Genomic DNA, 22674 nt, shown 5'->3' on the forward strand with positions numbered 1-22674 from the left:
AGATCTATATCTATCACTTCAGGACTAATATAAGACTAATTTAAAATAAAAATAAAGGTCCGGATCCAGCTACGTCATTTTAAATTAAGGAAGATAAAGGATGGGGTAATTTTGGGACTAATAAAATTGGAGAAATAAGGTTAAAAGAGGAAAAACAAACTGTTTTGAATACCTGTGGTTGGGTCAGACAACCCCCTCTGAAATAGAACTGCTGACTTGGTGAAGATGACACAGGAAGTGGTGTCACAGAAATAACGCAAGACTTCTTAACCATTGAAAATGAGACTTTGTGGCAAGAAAGGAAGGAAGCAGCCATTAAGAGAAGGGAGAACTGCAAGCCTCCCAGCCCTCTCTAGGACTTTAAATCATAGAGAAGTACTGGCGGCCATTAAAAGAAGGCCAAAATTTTAAAAATTAATTAAAAGAAAATGGGACTTTAAGAAATAGTGGAGCCAGCAGATATCATCATTAAAAGGCGAAATCTATTGGATTATATGTTTTGAAACAATTTTGGTGCAGCCCAGAAGAAAAAAGGAAACACTTTTTAAAAGGGACAGAAAAGCCGCAGACGCCATTTTGAAGAAATAAAAACTTTAAAGAATTAATATCTGGACTTAGGAGCCTCAGGGAATGGCAATTTGGGGCTCATACAAAAGGGTATGCTCCAATCTACAAGACTGTGTAACTGAAAATTGAATCTGTGAGGTCAACTTTGGAGCCTATTTAAGCAATGGGTAGGCAGTGATGTCTGTGCAAAAATCAGAGGCAAAGCAGATTTGAATGAGGGCTGGATCACTTGAAGAAGCAAAAATGGCTAAATGGCAAGATGCTATGGAGGCAAGATTGGTAAAAATAATAAAGGAGTCATTAACAGAAAGTAAGAAGGAAATAAAAAAGACATTGAATCCAATGCAGAGGAAGTTAAAAAAGAAATTTAAAAAAGAAATTGAAGATTTCAGAAAAGATTCTCAAGCAGCATTAAAGGAAGTTGAGGAGGTGGAAGAAAAGGTGAAAGGCCAAGATTTAAGAATAGACACAGTGGATTCCACTATTAAAAAAATGCAGGAGAAAGCATTATTACAAGACTGTAAACTAATGGAAAATCAGATACGGTTGAGAGGGGTGCCTGAATCTGCTGAGACTGATTTAAAGACATATATTATAAAAATCATTGCTGAATTTTTGGATGAAGACCCAGATGAAACCAACTATTTTTATGACTACATTTATAGGGTAAATTCGGACTATGCCAGAAAACACAAATTACCAAGAGATGTGGTAGTAAGATTTGTGACAAGAGATATGGTGAGGAAGATTCTGAATAAACAATTTGAAAATACATTGGAGGTGGATGGCAGCAGTGTAAGAATCATGAAAGAACTGCCAAGGAAAGTTATCAATGATAGGAGATTGTACAAAAAATTGACAGAAAAGCCGAGAGAAAATGAAATGAGATACAGATGGATACTTCCAGGGGGTTAAAGTTTTGAATACAAAGGAAAGAGATTCACAATTACAAGCACTCAGGAAATGACAAAGTTCTTGGGGGATCATAGGGAATTTGGAAGAACAGATTAAGAATAAAAACCATTATGGATTACAAATTAATATCTTGGAATGTAAATGGACTAAATTCACCACAAAAAAGAAGGGCAACTTTTCATTGGATTGGGAAACAAAAACGTAATATAATCTGCCTGCAAGAAGTACATATTAAGCAAACGGATTACAAATTTTTATGGAACAAACAACTTGGTATGGAATTTTGTTCTTTGGCCAAGGAGAAAAAAAGGGGCGTTGTTTTTTATATTAAACAAGAATTACACCCCAAATTGATTTTTAAAGACGATAATGGCAGATATGTTGTGGTGGAAGTGACGTTGAATTATAAAAGAACTTTGTTATTGGGAGTGTATGCCCCAAATGGAGCAAAAGACTTTTTCTTTAAAGACATTATGCAACAATTTGATCAAGTGATGCATGAGCAAATTATGATAATGGGAGATTTTAATGGAACAGTTAAAAATATTTTGGACAGGTCTGGGGAAAAAAAAAATGAAGGGAAACTACCAAAGTCATTTTTTGATTTGGTAAAACAAGAGAGCTTGGAAGACATTTGGAAGGAATTTAACCCCAAAGAACGTGACTATACTTTCTTTTCAGCAAGTTATAATTCTTTCTTGAGAATTGATATGTTATGGAGTACAAAAGATCTTGGACTATTAACAAAGAAAATAGAGATACTTCCTAAAATAGGGGCAGACCACAATCCAATAATGTGGTCTGCAAAATCAGCGAAAAAGACCCTAAGATGGCGGATAAATGAAGATTTGCTACAGAAGCAGGAGGTAGTGGTGTCTCTGGAAAAGGAGACTAAATTCTTATTTCAAATAAATGAAAAAGAGGACACTCAATTTCAAATTGTGTGGGATGCCTATAAAACGGTAATGAGGGGCATTTTAATTACATTGAATAATAAAGATAAAAGAGCCAAAAATAAGCAAATGTTGAACATTCAGAAAGAAATTGGAAAAAGGAGAAGCTTAAAAAGTGACCTGGGAAAAAGAAAATTATAAGGGAGACTACAATATTACAAAGCCAATTGAGACATTTGTTGAATAAAGAAGTGGAATGGAACTTAAAAATACTTCAACGGAAATCTTTTGACAGAGTGAATAAACCTGGAAAATATTTGGCTTGGCAAATAAAAAAAAAAGGGAGAACAAAGTTATTAATAAAATTGTATCGGGAGGAAAGGACATTGTTGATCAGGAAAGAATTAAAAAAGAATTTTATAAATACTATGGCAAGCTATTTAAAAGCCAAATGGTGGATAGAAAAAAAAAATTGATGCATATTTACAGAAAATTAAGGTAAATCCTTTAACGGAAAACATGGAGAAGGAATTGAATGAACCAATTGAAAAAGGAGAAATAGAGGCAGCGATTAATTCAATGAAGTTAGGAAAAGCACCTGGTCCAGATGGTTTTACGGCAAAATTTTACAAAGTCCTCGTGGAGACGCTATCACCAAAACTTCAGAAATTGATGAACATTATAAGAATAGATGGGAAAATCCCTAACACATGGAAAGAAGCAGTAATTTTGTTGATACCAAAAGAAGACAGAGATGCTATGAATGTAAAAAATTATAGACCAATTTCATTACTTAACAATGATTATAAAATATATGCCAGAATTTTAGCAGAACACCTTAAACAGCATTTGAACAATTTCATTACAGAAGAGCAAGCAGGATTTATTCCCAGGAGGCAAATTAGAGATAATATCAGAACAGTTATAGATATTATTGAATATTATGAGAAACATCCTGAAAAAGAAGTAGCATTATTTTTTGCAGACGCAGAGAAAGCATTTGACAATGTGCATCGGGACTTTATGTTTGCAGTGATGGAGAAACTGAGATTGGGAGAAGATTTTATAAGACTGGTGAAGGCGATATATACTAAACAACAAGCAAGGCTCTGTGTAAATGCAGATTTAACGGAAAAAATGATAATTAGTAAAGGAACAAGACAAGGTTGCCCTCTATCTCTTTTGATATTTATAATGACTTTAGAGGTTTTGCTAATGCAAATTCAAGAAGATAAAGAGATAAAGGGACTGAAATTGAAAGGTTTTTCTTATACAGAGAGTTTGCAGATGATGTAATATTTATAAATGAAAATCCCACTCATGTAATACCATTGTTGCTTCATAAGATACAAGAATATGGAGAATTGGCAGGCTTTTATATAAATAAAGAAAAATCAAAAATTTTGTGCAAAAATATGTCAAAAAGTAAACAGGAAGAACTACAGAGGTTAACAGAGTGTGAAGTTACTTACAAAGTAAAATATTTAGGTGTGGCAGTAACAACAAAAAATCTGGACTTGTATAAAAATAATTATGAGAAGCTCTGGTGTAAGGTCGATGGAGATTTGATAAAATGGAATAAGTTGAATTTGTCTATGCTGGGCAGAATTTCTGCAATTAAGATGAATGTCTTACCGAGAATTATGTTCCTGTTTCAAACAATTCCAATAGTGAAAGATAGCAAACAACTTAACAAATGGCAAAGGAAACTTTCAGAATTTGTATGGGCCTGGAAAAAACCAAGAATTAAAATGAAAATCTTGACTGATGCGAAAGAAAGGGGAGGATTTCAATTGCCTAATTTAAAGTTGTATCATGAAGCAGTATGCCTGGTGTGGATTAAGGAATGGATGACATTACTAAACAGAAAATTACTAGTACTAGAAGGCCATGGAAATGTTTTTGGTTGGCATGCTTATATGTATTATGGGAAGAATAAGATGGACTTTTCCCCTCGCATCATTATATAAGAAGTAATCCGCTAAATACTTGGTCAAAATATAAAAGATATGGGGATGAGAGGAAACCGCTTTGGATTGTGCCAGCAGAAGTAATAAAATTATATTCAGATACTAAAGAAGAGAAGTGGTCATCATATAAACAGCTTTTAAAAATACATGGAGGAAAGGTGGAATTAAAATCGGCTGAAGAATTACAATATAAATATAACTGGTTTCAATTGCAACAAATTAAGAGTTTGCTTGAACAGGACATCAAGAATGATGGAATAAGACAAGAACAAACGGAATTGGAGAAAATGCTGTTTGGTGAAAATGAAAAATTGATTTCAAGAACTTATAAACTATTATTGAAATGGTCTACGGAAGATGAAGTAGTTAAATCTCAGATGATAAAATGGGTGATAAATATAAATAAGGAAATACAGATGGAGTCATGGGAATACTTATGGAAGAACTCTATGAAAATATCGACATGTTACAACATTAAAGAAAATTGTTTCAAAATGTTATATAGGTGGTATATGACACCTAAGAAATTGGCAAAAATGAACAATCAGGTGTTGGACAGATGTTGGAAATGCAAAAAACAAGAAGGATCTTTCTACCATATGTGGTGAACTTGTGAAAAGGCAAAACAATTTTGGCAAATGATTCAGAAAGAGATTTCGAAAATTTTGGGTTATAATATCAAGAAGGCACCGGACATTTTTCTGTTGGGATTACAAATGGAAATATTTCCAAAACAAGATAGAAAGACAGGTTGCTTACCTGTAACTGTAGATCTTCGAGTGGTCATCTGTGCATTCACACTTGTGGGATGTACTGCGCCTGCGCTGGTCCCCAGTCGGTATCTGTAAGAAAGCCCGGGAAAGATTTCCGCGGACGGCGCCACTGGGCATGCGCCGGCGTCCCACTGCGCAGGCCCAACGGCGCCACCGCGGCAATCCCACCAGTTCCTTCTTGACCGCTGAAAGTCCCTAAGGAAGGGAGACCGTCAGCAGTGGGGAAGGAGGGTGGGTAGTGTGAATGCACAGATGACCACTCGAAGATCTACAGTTACAGGTAAGCAACCTGTCTATCTTCTTCGTGGTCTCTGTGCATCACACTTGTGGGAGATTAGCAAGCAAGTCATACCTGGAGGTGGGAAGACGGTCAACCGGAGATGACAGATTGCAGCACCGCAGTCCCCAACCGGGTCCTCTGCTGAGCATGCACGTCCAACGCGTAGTGCTTCATGAAAGCATGCGGGGACGACCAGGTAGCAGCTTTGCAGACATCAGCCAGAGGCACGCCCTTCAGGAACGCCACCGATGTCGCCATCGCTCGTGTGGAGTGGCCACGTACAGGTCCAGGCAGTGGCCTCTTTGCTAGGAGGTAGCAGAGCTTGATGGTCTCTGTCAACCACTTCGAGAATCTCTGTGAAGAAATCTTGTCACCCATTCTGGGTGCGGAGTAGGAAACGAATAACTGCTGTCCCTTACGGAAGGACTTGGATCGGCTTAGGTAGAAAAGCAGGGCACGCCGGACGTCTAGGGAGTGAAGCCGACGCTCCTCGTCCGAGGAGGGGCTAGGGAAGAAGGCGGGGAGCCACACTTCCAGGTTGAGGTGGAATTGGGAGGGCACCTTAGGGAGGAAGTTGATATCAGGGGCCAGGGAGACGCCAGACTCTCTAAAGGCTAGGTAGGGGTAGTCACAACGCATCGCCGTGAGTTCCCCCACCCGGCGTGCGGAGGTGATGGCCACTAGGAAGGCAGTCTTCCAGGACAGAAGCTGCAGGGAACATGAGGCCATGGGTTCGAAGGGCCGCCTGGTTAATCTGTCTAGGACTATTGACAAATCCCACAGTGGGGTGGGGGGTTTGGACGGTGGATGCAGTCTAAATAGCCCCTTCATGAACTTCTTGGACTGGGGATGGGCGAAAACAGAGTACCCAGCCACAGGCTCGTGAAAGGCAGAAATGGCTGCCAAGTAGACCCTAATGGAGGAAAACACCAAGCCCGCGTCTACTAGGGATAACAAAAAATCAAAGACTGCCGGCAGGCCAGCTTCCCTAGGTGCGACTGGCCGGCCAGCCATGAAGTCCGAGAACCTCTTCCACTTCCTGTCATAGGATGCCCTGGTGGAGGGCTTCCTGCTGTTCAACAGGACCTCCTGGACCCTACCCGAGAACTCTAAGGGTCTATGCGCCACGCCGTCAGTTTCAGGTGTGGCACGTTGTGGTGTAGCACCCGCCCCCGTTGGGACGACAGGAGGTCTGGTTCCGCTGGAAAGTGGTAGAAGTTCCCCCCCGACATGGTCAGTAGGGAGGCGAACCAGTTCTGGCGGGGCCACCAGGGGGTCACCAGGATACAGCGTGGCCTCTCCCTCGCTAACTTGTTTATTACCCTGGTCAGCAGAGGGAGAGGGGGGAACAGATAGAGGAAGCGGCCCTCCCACGGAATGAGGAGCCCGTCCCCCAGGGATGCAGGGTCTGCACCCCCTCTGGAGCAAAACATAGGGCACTTCTTGTTGTCTGCCGTGGCGAAGGCATCCAGCTGTGGGTACCCCCAGAGCTGGAAAACTGGTTGTAGGAAACGCCACTGAAGTTCCCACTCGTGCGGGGAGGCCCCCCCCCTGCTCAAAGAGTCCGCTTGAATGTTGAGGACCCCTGGGAGGTGTGTGGCCTTCACGAAGACGTCGTGCTGGATGCATTCCGTCCACAATTCTATCGCCAACGCACAGAGGCGGCGGGACACTGTCCCACCCTGCCTGTTGATGTACGCCATAGCGGTGGTGTTGTCTGTGAGTAGTGCCACTGTCCTCCCTGTCAACTTTGGGCGGAAGGAACGCAGGGCAAAGTGAACCGCTAGTAGCTCCAGATAGTTGATATGGTGCACAGCCAGCTTGGGAGGCCACTGGCCCCCCACACACAGGCCATCCATGTGGGCGCCCCAGCCCCACTGGGAGGCATCGGTGGTGATGGTCACTGAGGGCGGTGGGAGGTGGAAGGGAGCTCCCTGGCAGATATTGTCTCTGGATCCCCACCACTGGAGCGATTGGAGCGTCATAGGGGGAATAGTGAACCTCTTTCGAGGTGAGTCTCTGTTCGGGCGAAACTGGCGAAGAAACCATAGCTGTAGGTCTCTCATCCTCAGTTTCGCGTAAAGAAGCACGCTTGTCGTTGCTGCCATCAGTCCCAGCATTCGCTGAAGTTGCTTTACTGTGCCCCAGCCTTGGTTCTGGAGTAACTGTACTGAGTTGGTGATGTCCTCTGCCCTTTGGGCGGGGAGGAAAGCTCGATGGAGGTTTGTGTCCAGCACTGCCCCTATGAACTGCACTGTCCTTGATGGAGTGAGATTTGACTTTTCTAGATTGACCTGCAGGCCCAGGGCGTCGAGAAGATGCAGTGTGGCCGTGATGTGGGTAGACAGACTTTCTCTTGAATTGGCTACCAGGAGCCAGTCGTCTATGTATGGGAAGACTATCACCCCTGCAGCCGCAGGTAGGCGGCCACGACGCTCATCATCTTTGTAAACACCCTGGGTGCCGTGGAGAGCCCGAAGGGTAGGGCAGTGAACTGGAAGTGTTGTGAACCCATTGCAAACCTGAGAAACTTTCTGAACTCTGGGTGGATGCTGATGTGAAAGTAAGCATCCTTGAGGTCTAGGGTGGCCATCCAGTCTCCTTGGTTGATGAGGGGCAGGATGGACTGCAGTGTGGACATCCTGAACTTTCGATACAGGATGAATTTGTTCAGATTCCGGAGGTCCATGATGGGCCTTAATCCCCCATCTCTCTTCGGGACTAGGAAGTAGCGGGAGTAGAAACCACCCGTCCTGGTTTCCGATGGTAATCTCTCTATGGCTTGTTTCTGTAGGAGGGTGTCCACCTCCGCCAGCAGAGGTGGGGATGGGGGGGTGGTGATCACCACTGACTGTGTTGGAATCTGAGCAAAGTCTATTTTGTAGCCCTCTTGGATGACAGAGAGGACCCACCTGTCTGAGGAGACCAGCTCCCAGGCAGGCAGGAAAGGACGAAGGCGGATGGTGGGCTGGGTGGTGGCAACGACGCGTGGTGCAGGAAAGTCAAAGCCCCTGCTTGGCGGGGCGGGTGCCCTTCGGTTTGCCTGATGGCTGGGCACTGTAGCGCCCTCTGTTGTTGCCCGAGTATGCCTGCTTGTCGGGCTGTGGAGGGCGTGGTCGCCACTGTTGGTCCGAAGATGGCTTATGCGGAGTCTTTCTCGACCAGGACCTGCTCCACTGTCGGGCTCTGGGTTGTCTGGGAAGTGGCTGCACCCCAAGGCTCCTAGAGATCTTAAGGTTCTTATCTAGTTCCTGCAGTGCGGTGTCCGTGGTGGAACTAAAGAGTCCGTCCCCTTCAAATGGCAGGTCCTCGATAAGCGCCCTGGTGTCTTGTTGCAGGGCGGTCGATCTCAGCCAGGAGTGCCTGCGAATGGAGACAGCGGACATGATTGCCGCAGCTGAAACGTCCACTAGGTGCTTGGCTGCTGTTAGTTGCTGCTTTGCGACCTTCTGGCCCTCGTGCAGCAGTGCCTTGGCAGTGGTTTTCTTGTCATCCGGTAGGAAGGACAGGAGGGGGGACAGCTGCTCCCACATGGCGTATTGGTATCTGGCCATACAGGCCGTATAGTTCGATACCTTGGCGCCGAGGGACCCCGCCGAGTAGATCTTCCTCCCCATGGCGTCGAGTTTCTTCCCCTCCTTGTCAGGGGGGGTAGAGTGCACCTTACGTGACCTCGAGGAAGAGGAGACGATGGCTGAATTTGGTCTAGGATGTGTGAACAGAAATTCAGCCCCCGCCTCTTGGACCTTGTACATGTGGTCCAGTTTTCTTGAAGACACCGGTGCAGAGGATGGCTTCTTCCACGGATCCTTGAGCGCCTGGAGCATGACCTTTGTCATTGGGAGGGAGACGGCTGGAGAAGTGTCCTTCTGGACGATATCAAAAACACTATCGTCCACGGTTGGCTTGGGTTGAGAGATGGAGAGGGAGATGGTCGCTGCCATTCTTTTGATCATCTCCGCATAGGAGCGTAGGTCCTCAGAGGGCGAGGCTGGGAGGTCCTCTGACGTGTTGGGGTCCGGTGAGGGCTCCCAGGTTCTCTCCTCGTCGCTTTCCGACCCCGACGGGGAGGACTCTCCTCGGCCCGAGCGCTCCGATAAGCGCGGTGATGGCTCCCTTCGCGGCGACCGGGTCGGTGTCGGTGTTCGGCGCGGAGGCTCCGTCGGTGTGACGCGTTTGCCCAGAGGAGTCGTGGCCGATCCCTGAGGATGCTTGGACCGATGCGATGTCCTGGAGAGCGAGGATAGCTCAGATTGATGCTCCCAGTCCGGGTGGTCGAGTGGCTGACGCCAATGATATTGGGGGCAGCAGGGATACGTCGACTGCCATCGATGGTGCTCCCAATGCGGCATCGATGGGTAGTGGCGTGGCTCGACCGAAGGCTCCCTTGGCCTCACGCGCTTGGGTGCCGCAGGCGTTGTCACGTCGACCGGTGGAAGAGACTCGACGTCCGATGCCGAGTCGAAGCTCCGCTGACGAGACGCCACCGATGGAGACCGACGGGTGAGGTCGATCTCCACGTCGTGTGTCGAGGACTGCAGCCGATGGTCGCTGGGTCCAGGCGTCGGGGAAGTACGACGTCGATGCGCGCTAGCCCGTGGAGTTGGGGGGCTGCGTGGTCGATGGCCGCTAGCCCGCGGAGTTGGAGGGCTGCGTGGTCGATGGCCGCTAGCCCTTGGTGTCGGAGGGCTGCGCTGCCTTCTCGCGCTAGCCCCTGGAGTAGCGGGGGTGCGGAGAGGAGAGAGGGGAACCCTTCTCACTGGGTCGGTGCCGATCGGTGCCGACACGTCGGAGGGAGGCGGAGGGGAGCGTGGCCGTTTCCGCTTCTCCTTGCTCTTCGCCTTCTTAGAGGGTTCATGTCCCGAATCCTCCCGTCGTTTCTTCTGGGGCCTCTCGACCGACTCGTCGGAGGGCCGTTTCGCCGACTGCTGATCCTTCTGCGGGACAACGTCGACCGGGGCTGCATCGGCCGATGGGGCCTTCGGGGTTTGGGCGGCAGCCATTTTCGGTACCGATGCCGAGGAAGACGCCGTTTGCTTCGGAGGGCGAAGTGCCGAGGCAGTTAGTGCGGCCGAGAGCCTAGCCGCTCTATTCTTTCTGGTCTGCTTCGAAAAGCGGAGGCAATGCGGGCAGGCTTCCACGCGGTGTCCTTCGCCGAGGCAGAGCAGACACAAAGAGTGGCCGTCGGGAGGGGCGATTTTCTTGCCGCAGGCCTGGCACCTCTTTAAAAATCCCCAGCGACTGTCCATAGACAGTGGTCGCTGGGAAAAATCCTCTCAGAATCCTCTGAGAGGAGGAAAAACTAGGGGCGAGGGGGGGGGAAGTCCCGGAGGACAAGAAACCCCACCGCGACACGCACCCGAACGAAAACGCACTTTTTTTTTTTTTTTTAAACTAACTAACTATGGAACTAACTAACTACTACACTACAGAAAAACAATAAACAGGCTAATATTTACAGGAGGCTCGGGGAAAAAGGGGTAGAAAAAAACCCAAAGCTCACCGACCGGGAACACGAGGAAACACAACTCTTCGCGCAGCGGTCAGAAAGGAACTGGTGGGATTGCCGCGGTGGCGCCGTTGGGCCTGCGCAGTGGGACGCCGGCGCATGCCCAGTGGCGCCGTCCGCGGAAATCTTTCCCGGGCTTTCTTACAGATACCGACTGGGGACCAGCGCAGGCGCAGTACATCCCACAAGTGTGATGCACAGAGACCACGAAGAAGATCGATAATTTGGTACATGCTTTCAGCTGCTCGGACATTATATGCGCAGATGTGGAAGCAAGACAAAATACCAGAAAAGTGGGAATGGACTTTAAAAGTTATGCATTGGAGTGAAATGGACAAACTTACAAGAATCTTAAAAGAACATGACTTAGAGCAGTTTAAAAATGAGTGGGAAAAATTTCAAAAATATGTTGAAAAACAATGGAATGTTAAAGAATATTTGGCGATTTTTGACAATGGTTAAACTCTAAAGGAACGTTAAATGAACTATAGTAGAAAAGTGAGACATTGGAATATATTTTTTTCATTCCTTTGATAATGACTAAAGGACTACTATGAAGATGGATTACAATTATAACTTATGTTTTTTTCTTTCTTTCTCTTTTTGCTTTATGATGCTTTTTAAAGGAAGATTCTTGTATAGATAAAATTGATTACCTTTTTTTAGCAATTTAGTTAAAATACACTGCTGGGGGTCACCAAAAGGGGAGGAGGGGGAGAAAATGTAATGTATATGTATTAATTTTTAATAACAAATGATAAGTGTTATTACAATATATTACAGCATAATAAATTGTTTTAAACCAAAAAAATTTAAGAACTTTTAAATGCAATTCCCGCAGTCTAAGAATTAATGCACAAAACTCAGCAACTGAATGAGTAATCTCTGAATTCTTATCTGATAGGAACCAATTTAGTTTTGTTTGTATTAATATCAACGGGTGTCGGGGTTTGTACGCATGCGTTAACTAAGCCGGCTGTGTGCTCGTCCTCCCCTTCGAACTGGAATTTTAAATAGCTCAAAAGAATGTAAATAGCTCTTTGGCAAGTCTATTTGAAGAACGAACTTACTTACGAAGGTCTGAAGATCATAAGAATTCCTTTCTGGGGTCCCAGAGGGTAAGACAACAACTTTTACTATCAAATTAACGAGGCAACGCCCTGGTTAATTACTCAGCGGTCACGGGTAACTCCGGAAAATAATCATCATGGCTAAGACAATTAAAGAATTATCTGAGCAGATATCAGCTTTCCAGACTTTAATAATGTCGTCCCAGGACCAGATGAGATCTGAAATTAAATCACTCAGGGATGCTTTTACAGAGTTGAGTGCAGAGCTAAAGGACACACGGAACATTGCCATCTCTGCTAATGAGCTGGCCTTATCTAATAAACAAAAAATACTCCAGCTGAATTCGCAACTTACAGAGCTCTCTGATCGTAACAGAAGAGCGAATCTGATCCTGGGTGGAATTTCAGAGGAAATAAATAATAAGCTCCTGGAAGGAACCCTTATAGACTGGATGGGTGAGCAAGGAGTCACTCTGCAATCTCAGGATATTGAGAGAGCTCATAGACTGCAAAGGAGACAAGATGGGGGTGCCCCAAGGGAAGTCATAATTAAATTTTCAAGGGAAAAGACTCAGCAGACAGTTTTCAAGACTTTGAAAAAAAGGAAAGACCTTTCTTTTAGAGGAAGGAAAGTTTGGGTGAGAGAAGACTTCTGCCAGGAAACCATCAGAAAGAGAAGGCTAATGAGACCCTTTGGGCAAAAATTATATGACAACAAGATTAAATTCTCTTGGGGGTACCCCTCCTCAATAATTATTTTTAAAGACGAAAAAAGGCTGGTGGCCCACAACCCTAAAGAAGCAAGAGATCTCCTCACTCGCCTGGGCATCGCCACAGACGACCTAAGAGACCCGAGAGAGGAAGAAGAAGAAGAAGAAACAGTGGAGCTCGGTGTGGACCCGGGAGAAGGAAGCTCAAGTAGACAAGAGAAAAGGCCAAGAACGGACTACTAAAGGGAAGTATAAAATATTTTGAGCTAAATTTAGCTATAAGCTTGAAGGGGAGGGCGGGATGCGTGCCCCCTGGAAGGTGGAAGACAGGATGATGGTTTCATCCAGGAAGTTGTCTATGCAACAGGGGAAGGGAATGGGGGGGGGGGGTTCAGTAAGAAGTATAGAAAAATACCCTCAGCCATTAGGGCCCAAGTCTGTTACATATAAAGAGAATGGATAGATCTTTAAGAGTCCTTTCACTGAATGCGAATGGTCTAACATCAAATCTTAAGAGATTCAGAGTAATTAAAATGGCTAAAGAACAAAGAATAGATTTGTTGTGCCTACAGGAAACTCACAAAAAAATAAATGATAGAAAACCATTGATAAAAGATCTGAGGTGGCAGGTTTTAGCAGAAGCAAGAGGGTCTTCCAAAGCTAGAGGCATGGCTACATTGATTCGTAAGGATATTAAGGTGGAGAACATGGAAAAATTAGTAGATAAGGAAGGTAGATACCTCTTAGTTAAGTTTAAGCTGGAAGCCATAAAAATCACTATAGTAAATGTTTATGCACCAAATAAAAGACAAAGGAAATTCTTAAACTTGGTTTTTAAGAAGATACAACAGTTTTCAGAGGGCGAACTAATTGTAGTGGGCGATCTAAATATGGACATAACCAAGAACAATAGTATTAACCTAAGAGATTGGGGCTTGAAGGACGCTCATGAGTTCATCAATACGAGACCCAGCCCGACACATATTTCTTGTAGACATAAAACAGCATCCCGCTTAGATTATATAATTTTGGAAAAAAATAATAATATGGTGGTTAAAGAGATCAAGACCCATCCAATTTTGATTTCTGACCATGCCCCTCTAAGTATTGAATTAGAATTAAATCTTCCCTCGAAAAATAGACCTTGGAGGTATAACAACTTGGTAATGACAAAAGAAGAGGATAGGGAATACTTAATGACACAGTTAAAATTATATTTTAAGGAAAATAGAGGAACTGTGTCAACTAATATATTGTGGGACGCTGCTAAAGCGGTAATAAGGGGCCATTTGGTTAGGAAGGAAAAAGATATAAAAAGTGAATGGTATAAAAAAAGGCAAACAAAACTTAAGGAATTGGAGGAGTTACAAAAAGAAATAGTGGGAAAGTGTAATCCTAGTTTACAGATTAGAATTAAAGAGATTCAAAAACAGTTGGAGGCCCTAGATATGGCAACAATGTGGAAAAAGGAAATAATGGTTAAGAACGACTTCCAGAGGAATAGCATTAATACAGCAAAAAGATTAGCTAATTATTTGAAAGTTAAAAAGGCAAAACAATCAATTAGAACTATTAAAATTAATAATAGTACAACTCAAAACTCTAAGGAAATCACTAAGGCATTTGAAGACTTCTATAAAAATTTATATATGAAAAAGAATATAACGGAGGTGTGGGACGCACGAAGCTAATTATAGAGGAGGAAGCAAAAGCCTCACTGGGTGCTGAGATTACACTCCAAGAGATAAAGGAAGTAATAAAAGTGCTCAAAAAGGGTAAATCACCAGGGCTGGATGGCTTTACTTCTGACTTTTATAAAGAAATGGTAGAAATTATAGCACCTGAATTGCAGGTAGTTTTTAACGAAGTCTTGGAAGGAAAGAAAGCCCCGGACTCATGGAAGGAAACAGAAATAATTTTGATATTAAAGCCCCAGAAAGATCCGGAAGAAGTAGGTTCATATAGGCCCATTAGTTTACTAAATCAAGATTATAAGATTTTTGCTAAGGTTTTAGCAAATAGACTTAAGAGAGTTATCCCGTCAATCATAAAAGGGGACCAATACGGTTTTATTGAGGGTAGATCTATTGCCCATCCTATTAGAAATATCTTAAATGTATTGCACCATGGCCAAAAGAAAAAAATAGCTCTGTTAAAGTTGGATGTTTATAAAGCCTTTGATACTCTCTCACATGAATTCTTGTGGCAAATATTAAAGAAGATAGGTTTAGAGGAACGGTTCTTACACGCTATACAGGAAATATACAACGGAGGTAAGGCCAAAGTTAGAGTCAACACTGACCACTCACAAGCGTTCCCAATTCAAGGGGGGGGGGGGTAAGACAAGGCTGTCCACTATCCCCGCTTATATTTATAATAGCTATAGAGCAACTAGCAGAGCGAATTAGGAATGCCGGGAGAATAGAGGGGTATAAGTCAGGTATTGAAGAAATGAAAATTAATTTATTTGCGGATGATATCATAGTATTTTTTTTTAATATTAATTTTATTGTTATATATTCCAACACCAATCCACCTCTGTGAGAGTCCCAGGCCATAGATACATTATAATATTCCATAAATTTATAACTATTAACATTTCATCCAAATACAACTCCATCACTCTATTTAAACATCTTATCCATTCATTTTCTTATTAACCAACCAATTGTCTTAAATTGTTTAAACTTTTCCAAATATATGATATCATAGTAATTATGTCTAACCCAAAAGATGGAGTTAAAGAGATTAAGATAATTTTAGATGATTTTGAAAAGTGTTCAGGGCTCGGAGTGAATATGGCAAAATCAGAAATTCTATACCTTAATGTTAATAGAGAGGAAAAACAGGAAATAAATAGGATTACGAATATAGGAATGGGAGCCAAGAGATTAAAATATTTAGGGATAGTCCTCCAAAAAAATATGGACAAAATGATAAAGGAGAACTATGGTAAAATATGGAAGAAAATAGAGAGGGATATGAATAATTGGAATCATAAAATACTAGGGATATCATCTAGAATAAGATCTCTTAAAATGTTCATGATACCAAAGTTAATGTATTTATTCCAAACGTTACCCTTAGGTTTGAGGAAAAATCAAATTGAACAATGGAATAAAGCAATCAAAGTGTGGATTTTTAATAACAAAAACAGTAGGTTTCATAAGAGAATTCTATACAACCTAAAATCAGAATTAGGTTGGGGAATCCCAAATTTAAGTAAATATTATGAGGCCTTCCAACTAAGAGCGTTACTAGATTTGAGTGAGGATAAGGTACAGAAGTGGATTAATTTCGAGAATGCGGTCAACAGTGGCATTGGAAGATTTGGATTTCTTTCCACAGTGTCGACAAAAGATCTAAAATTAGCTATAGGGCCCAGAAGAGCAGCATTAGAAACCTGGATGAAATGGTACCCACAGTGGTTAGGGAAGGTTTCAAGGTGGAGCCCCCTAGAAGCTATTGTTAAGGAGGTGCATGCTATAAAATGGTGGGAAAGGCTTAAAAACAAAGGCTATTTTAGAGTGGATGATATGTTTAGGGGTGGTAAGCTAAGACCCTTACAGGAAATTATAGAAGATTTAGGTAATCAATACTGGTTAAACATAGCAGGCTTGCATAAGAGAGTTAAGATGATCAGTGAAAAGGGAGAGCTTTGGTTAGACACTCCAATGGAAGAGATATATAAGGTAATGGCCAAACAAAGGTAGGGTCTAGTGGGGTTATTATACAGAAAAATGATTTCAAATAAAGATAAAATAATAGTACATTTACAAAAGATTTGGAGTCATGAAGGTCAGTTAACAGAGGGGTTGGCTGGGAAAATCTTGGATGGTCTAGAAAGGATTAAAGTAACCAAATTTAAAGAACTGGAATATAAATTTTTCACAAAATGGTACAAAACTCCCGCACAAATAGCCAATATATTCCCAGGAGTGAGCTCCAAGTGCTGGCATTGCAAACAATTTAAGGGTTGGTTTGCACATATGTGGTGGGAGTGTGAAGAGGTTAAACCCTTTTGGGGGGAAATGATTCAATTTATTAGAAAAGTCTGCAATGTACCATTAACCATTGGCTTTAATATGATGTTGTTAAGCACAATAGGAAGTCCGGCACTAAGTAGACCCATGCAAAACCTTGTCAAGGCAATGATACTAGCGGGGAAGGCGGTCATCACTTTGGGGTGGAAAGATAAAAGTAAATGGTCAATAGAAAGCTGGCACAGCTATTTGTTTGATTACATACAGTCTGACATCGTGGCAACAATCAACAAGGATTCCACGTGGGAAGATAAAGTCAAGGAAATCGAGACCAGATGGAACCCTTATTTAGAGTGGATCTCAGGAGAAGCAAGGAAGGACATTCAGTGGAAGATCAGGACTCTGTGCTCTTGGCTGAGGGGAAAAGACTAAAAGAAGATGGGGAGGGTTTGGGGGGGGGCGAGGGTTATTTGTAATTTCAACATCCATATGCTGTAATGGCCAATTGTACTAAAGTCAATAAAACATAAAAATATTTATTTAAAAAAATATCAACGGGTGTCCTATTGACTAATGGAGTAATAATTCTAAAGCGAGCCTCCCTATAATATGGGCAACTGAAAAACATATGCTCTACAGAGTCAACCCCACTTAGAGGGCATGAACATAGCCTTTCAGAATAGGGTCATTGAATGTTTTTGTACCAAGAAAAGAAGAGCAGAGCTCCACCTTTTACCTTATTCAGAACCTGGATAGTAATCAATATTTGCTTAGCCCAGGGGTCCCCATCACTCACCCATACCTTTTCTGGTGCCCACCAGGTGATTTTACAAAGTGGGCATGGCCAAGTGTGGCTTGTGCCCAGCAATGCTTCTGACTGAGTACTGGAGATTTTTTTGATATCTTGCTTTGGCAGCAGATGCTACGACAGGACAAGGATCTCCATGGTATAACTGAAGTTAAGTTGCAGCAGCCATTTTGTGATTGGCTGCACACACCATGGGTGTCAGAATTCCAAAGGTGCCTGTAGGTTCAAAAAGGTTGGAGACCCCTGGTTTAGCCAAAGGAAGGAAAGAAAGGAACCTCAGATTGAAGACCAACCCCTTTTCTTGCTTCCGCATGGCAGTTGTATTGGCACATGTCAAGAGCTCAATAAGAAAATATAGCAACAAGTTATTTCAAATAAAAGTGAATATGTTTTCTAAGGTAGAAAGGCTAATGAGGTTAGCATCAATACAGATCTAAGTAGAAGTCAAAAAGGACTCAGCCAAATCCACAAAGTCAAAAAAGAATACATCCCCCTGCACTCTAAAATATCATTGTGCCTGTGGGATAAGCACCAGGATTCAGCCCTCCTCCCTCAACCAGTGATGGTCAGGAACAGAACAAAGGGGTGTTTGTTGTTGTGAAAACTGCTGCTCTGTCAAGCTACTGGCTTAATACCCAAAACTACTCATAGTGTGGTCCGGTGGGAAATTCATGGGCCAGGGCCAAAATGAGGCGTGAAGCAAGTTATTTGCTGATTGTTTGAATAGTTAGTCTAGATATTGTGTACAACTGGACATGTCAGATTTTGAAGCATCTCAGCTTCTCTTCTATGGATGTGATATCCACCTCCCACACTGTGTTTTCTAACCAGCTGACAGCATCCTGGGGTTTTGGTTACACAGACAAGGGCAGTCCATCTTTATTACAGAAGAAAAAAGAGGGCTTGACTGGCTTATCACCACACCATATGGCAAATAATAGCAATGGGGTATGCATGTGTAATTCAATTGTGAAAACAGCATGAGGCAAAGAGTTAACCCTCCCTCCTGCACCATCATCCCAGCCTGAATCTTAGTGTCCTGGATAGTGTCCAGGATAGATCCTCTTCCTAAAGTCCTGTCTACAGAGGTGAGATGGCAACCAGAGACAGGGCTTTTTCAGTTGTGGCACCTGATATTTGAAATTCCATCCCCCTTGTGGTTTGGCTGACTTTTCTCTAGGCACCAGGCCTCAACAAGTATACAAATGTGACAGCTAAACAATTTTTTTCAGGACTCTGTGCTGCTATTTCATGAATGTATCTAATGGACAGTTTCACAGTTGCCATGTTCATTGCTGTGACAATGAGCCCTTGCTATGTAGTATGCCTTTTCTAAAACTAAGGTGCATGGCAACCAGGAACAGGGCTTTTCAGTATTGGTACTCCAGCTCTGGACTGCCCTCCTCTTGGTCACTTGCCTGACACTGAAGTTGTTGTCTTTATGTATTGTGAAGACTTTCATATCCTCCAGTCTCACAGGTAAAGATGGTTTTGTTTTGTTTTTCCCTTTCTGTATTATGGATGGATTGCTGCAGCTACTTCTAATTTTAAACATGGTTTTACATTTAGATTTTAGTTGTGCTCTTTTAATTGTAGGATCAGTTGCTGGTTTTAATGTTTTTGCTGGTTTATTCTACTGCTTTATGCTTTGTACATTCCCCCCCACCCCTCTGACTTTTTGCCAGCTCAGGACCCAGGTCTCTGTTTAAGTGTTTTAATTTAAAGAAACAGACAAATCAGGGAAATTACATGAACGGCATGCTGCTGAAAATGCAAATACTCTGTGTGTGTGTGTGTATATCAGCTTTCCCCCTTACTTTTGATTCATGGAATGATCTTAAGAGTCAGTTTGTGTCCCCTGACACACACACACAGTTATCCTGTGGAGACATTTGTTCTGCACAAAACCAGAAGTGGTTGCTCAAGCTCCATGCAAGCTGCATGCACAGTTTGATAGCTGCTGAATGTTCACAGCATAACATTACCTCAAAACGTAAAATGCACACCTTAAGCACTTTCTTGTATGTTAGAATGATGTAATAGTGAATAAAGGGATGAAACTGGGTATGATTTGCTAGGCTCAAATTCCCACTCAACCATGATGTTTGGGTGTGGGCAGATTCACAATCTCTCAGTCAAATCTACTTACAGGATTATTGTGAGGACAAAATGGAGGAAATACTAAGTACATCACACAGACCTTTTGAGGGAAGAATTAAATACAAATGCAATGAAGGGTAGGTTGGCAATGTATCCTTCAAAAAGTCATTTCTGCCAAAATCAAGAGATGACCTGTAAGGAGAACCTAGAAATTATAGCTCAGATGAATCTCACCATAGAATTGGTTAAGGGGAGTTGCAAAAAAAGAAAAGAAAGGAGTTAATTTGTAAACTTTCACCTCTACAGTGCAGTGTTAATTCTTGAGTACTGCAAATGATCTATTTCTCCCATTTTCTCTTTCTCCCTCCTTTTCTGCAGACTCTGCATACAATCTCACTTCTTAGACATTGCTGATAAAGATGGACAACCTCACCAATGACAATGTCACTGAGAATAATGAGTTTACCATGAAGTATAAGACAGTGGAAATGGTCTTCATAGCTACTGTGACTGGATCACTTAGTCTTGTCACTGTAGTAGGGAATATCTTGGTCATGCTTTCCATTAAGGTGAACCGCCAACTCCAGACTGTCAACAACTACTTCCTCTTTAGCTTGGCTTGTGCTGATTTGATTATTGGTGTCTTCTCCATGAATCTCTATACAGTATACATTATCAAGGGCTATTGGCCACTTGGGGCTGTAGTGTGTGACCTCTGGCTGGCTTTGGACTATGTGGTGAGTAATGCCTCTGTCATGAACTTACTCATCATCAGTTTTGACCGCTACTTCTGTGTAACCAAGCCACTAACTTATCCAGCTAGGCGGACAACCAAAATGGCAGGGTTGATGATTGCAGTTGCTTGGATATTATCCTTTCTCCTTTGGGCCCCTGCCATCTTGTTTTGGCAGTTCATTGTTGGAAAGAGGACAGTTGCAGAAGGTGATTGCTACATTCAGTTCCTCTCCAACCCAGCTGTGACCTTTGGCACAGCCATTGCGGCTTTCTACCTCCCTGTGGTCATCATGACTGTACTCTACATTCATATCTCACTGGCAAGCCGGAGTCGTGTCAGAAGGCACAAGCCTGAGAGCAAAAAGGAGAAGAGGTCTAAGCCAATAAGTTTTCTGAAGAGCCCTCTTGTCAAGCAGGATAACAACAACTCTCCAAAAAAAGCTGTGGAGGTCAAGGAGGAAGTAAAAAATGGAAAAGTTGATGAGCAGCCTTTACAGCCATCAGAGACCACCGGTCATCAAGAAGAGAAAGAGACCTCCAATGAATCCAGTACTGTAAGCATCACCCAGACCAATAAAGAGAAGCAGGTGTTGGACATTTCTACAGCTGATCAAGGGCAGAGCCCAGCCCACCCAAGGGTTAATCCAGCATCCAAATGGTCCAAAATTAAGATTGTCACTAAGCAAACTGGCACTGAGTGCATTACTGCCATTGAGATTGTTGCAGACAAAGAAGCCAGCTCCACCCCAATTACCTTGTCAAACAGCCGTCCAGCCAATGTTGCCAGGAAATTTGCTAGCATTGCCAGGAGTCAAGTGAGGAAGAAGCGCCAAATGGCAGCCCGGGAGAAGAAAGTCACCAGAACCATCTTTGCCATCTTGCTAGCCTTTATTCTGACGTGGACGCCATACAATGTGATGGTCCTCATTAATACCTTCTGTAATTATTGTGTCCCTGACACAGTCTGGTCCATTGGGTACTGGTTGTGCTATGTCAACAGTACTATCAACCCAGCTTGCTATGCTCTTTGCAATGCTACCTTCAAAAAAACCTTTAAGCACCTTCTCATGTGTCAGTACAGGAACATTGGCACAGCAAGATAATTTGGAACTGAGGTACTGCTTAGCAGAGTTGTTATGGAGACTTATCCTTTTGTTCCCCAGCCAAACAAACACACTTTTGTAACTGTACTGTTAAATTCCAGTAGTTCTTCATTCAGTGCAAAAGTAAGAGCACAGAACCTTGTCATCATTCTTGGCCTGCAAGCCTTTGCTAATCAAGCAGTATCCCTTCCACCTACTTAACCCTGCCTGTGCTTCTCTAAGAAAATGGAGAAGGAAAGTGAGGTGCTGGATGCTACAAGAAGGTGGACAGTCATCATCAGCCCTACTCTGTTGGCTGAACAAGCGCTAATCTCTGGATAAACCCCCCACAAAATCCCTTGCTGATGGCTATGCCAGTGTGTTAGATGGGCCATCTCTGTATCCAATAGTTGCTCTTTTCCCTGGATGCCTTGTGTGTGTGTGTGTGTGTGTGTGAGAGAGAGAGAGAGAGAGAGAGAGACAGAGACAGAGAGAGAATGAATGAGAGCACGCAAAGGTGCCTCAGTGCCAATTAATTAATAAACAATGGACATGAAGACCAAAAGGGACTGTCTCAGAACCAGCTTCCAAGCAGCTGGAGGCTAGACTGGACGTGCTCAGAACAGGTGAACAACTGATGTATAAACATGTATTTTATTCACTGTAGTACTTTGTCCTGCTGTATTTCTGCTGTCCTGGGTGAAAGGGATGGCTTTCCCTCAGGGAGAATATTCTATAGGCAGAAGAACCTGTTTTTATATATGATTTTGTCTTGATTTCCCCTGGCAGGCAGTTGGACCAGATGGGACATATGGACCAGATAGAAGTATGATATCTAATGTGATTTTAAAAACAAAACATATGAAACATACAAATCTCTCTTACACACACCCACACAGCATTTTTGTCCACATGCCCAGTAGAATACTTCTAGAAAGATTTGTGTCAATGTTACAAGTAATTGCCCTGGAGGTGACCAGATATACCCATAACAGTGCAAGATTCCTGCACAGAGGAATCTTTCAAAGGGGTTCAATCTCTTTGCCACAACCAGAATTCCCCTTAGGTTGTTTTTAAAAATGCCACATGTCATCCTAGCTCTAATTCAAGGAACAATTAATTTGTCTAAAAGATTTCCAACAGCAGGTTCCTGTAGGGGCTGGGGGAGGGAAATGAGGGACTTCTTCACTCTCTACTGCTCCAGGTGTCTGAGGGCACACCAAGCAGGTAGACAATGAGCTTTGTAAATGAACATTACTTTCTGCCTAGTCAGTGTTGT

At 43.2% G+C, this 22674-nt stretch overlaps 1 protein-coding gene across 1 annotated transcript in view; it reads left to right on the forward strand.

Moving 5' to 3' along the window:
• The window catches only part of CHRM4 (cholinergic receptor muscarinic 4), an 81057-nt gene extending 59275 nt beyond the window's left edge, over nucleotides 1-21782 (forward strand). Inside the window, exon 2 of the mRNA XM_060262835.1 lies at nucleotides 19957-21782. Within this exon, the coding sequence (XP_060118818.1) occupies nucleotides 19998-21416 (1419 nt within the window). The 5' untranslated portion in view covers nucleotides 19957-19997 and the 3' untranslated portion in view covers nucleotides 21417-21782. The remainder of the gene's footprint in view (nucleotides 1-19956) is intronic.
• The last annotated feature ends 892 nt before the right edge of the window (nucleotides 21783-22674 follow it).

Source organism: Heteronotia binoei, chromosome 21 (genome assembly GCF_032191835.1).
Source record: "Heteronotia binoei isolate CCM8104 ecotype False Entrance Well chromosome 21, APGP_CSIRO_Hbin_v1, whole genome shotgun sequence".
Lineage (NCBI taxonomy): Eukaryota > Metazoa > Chordata > Lepidosauria > Squamata > Gekkonidae > Heteronotia > Heteronotia binoei.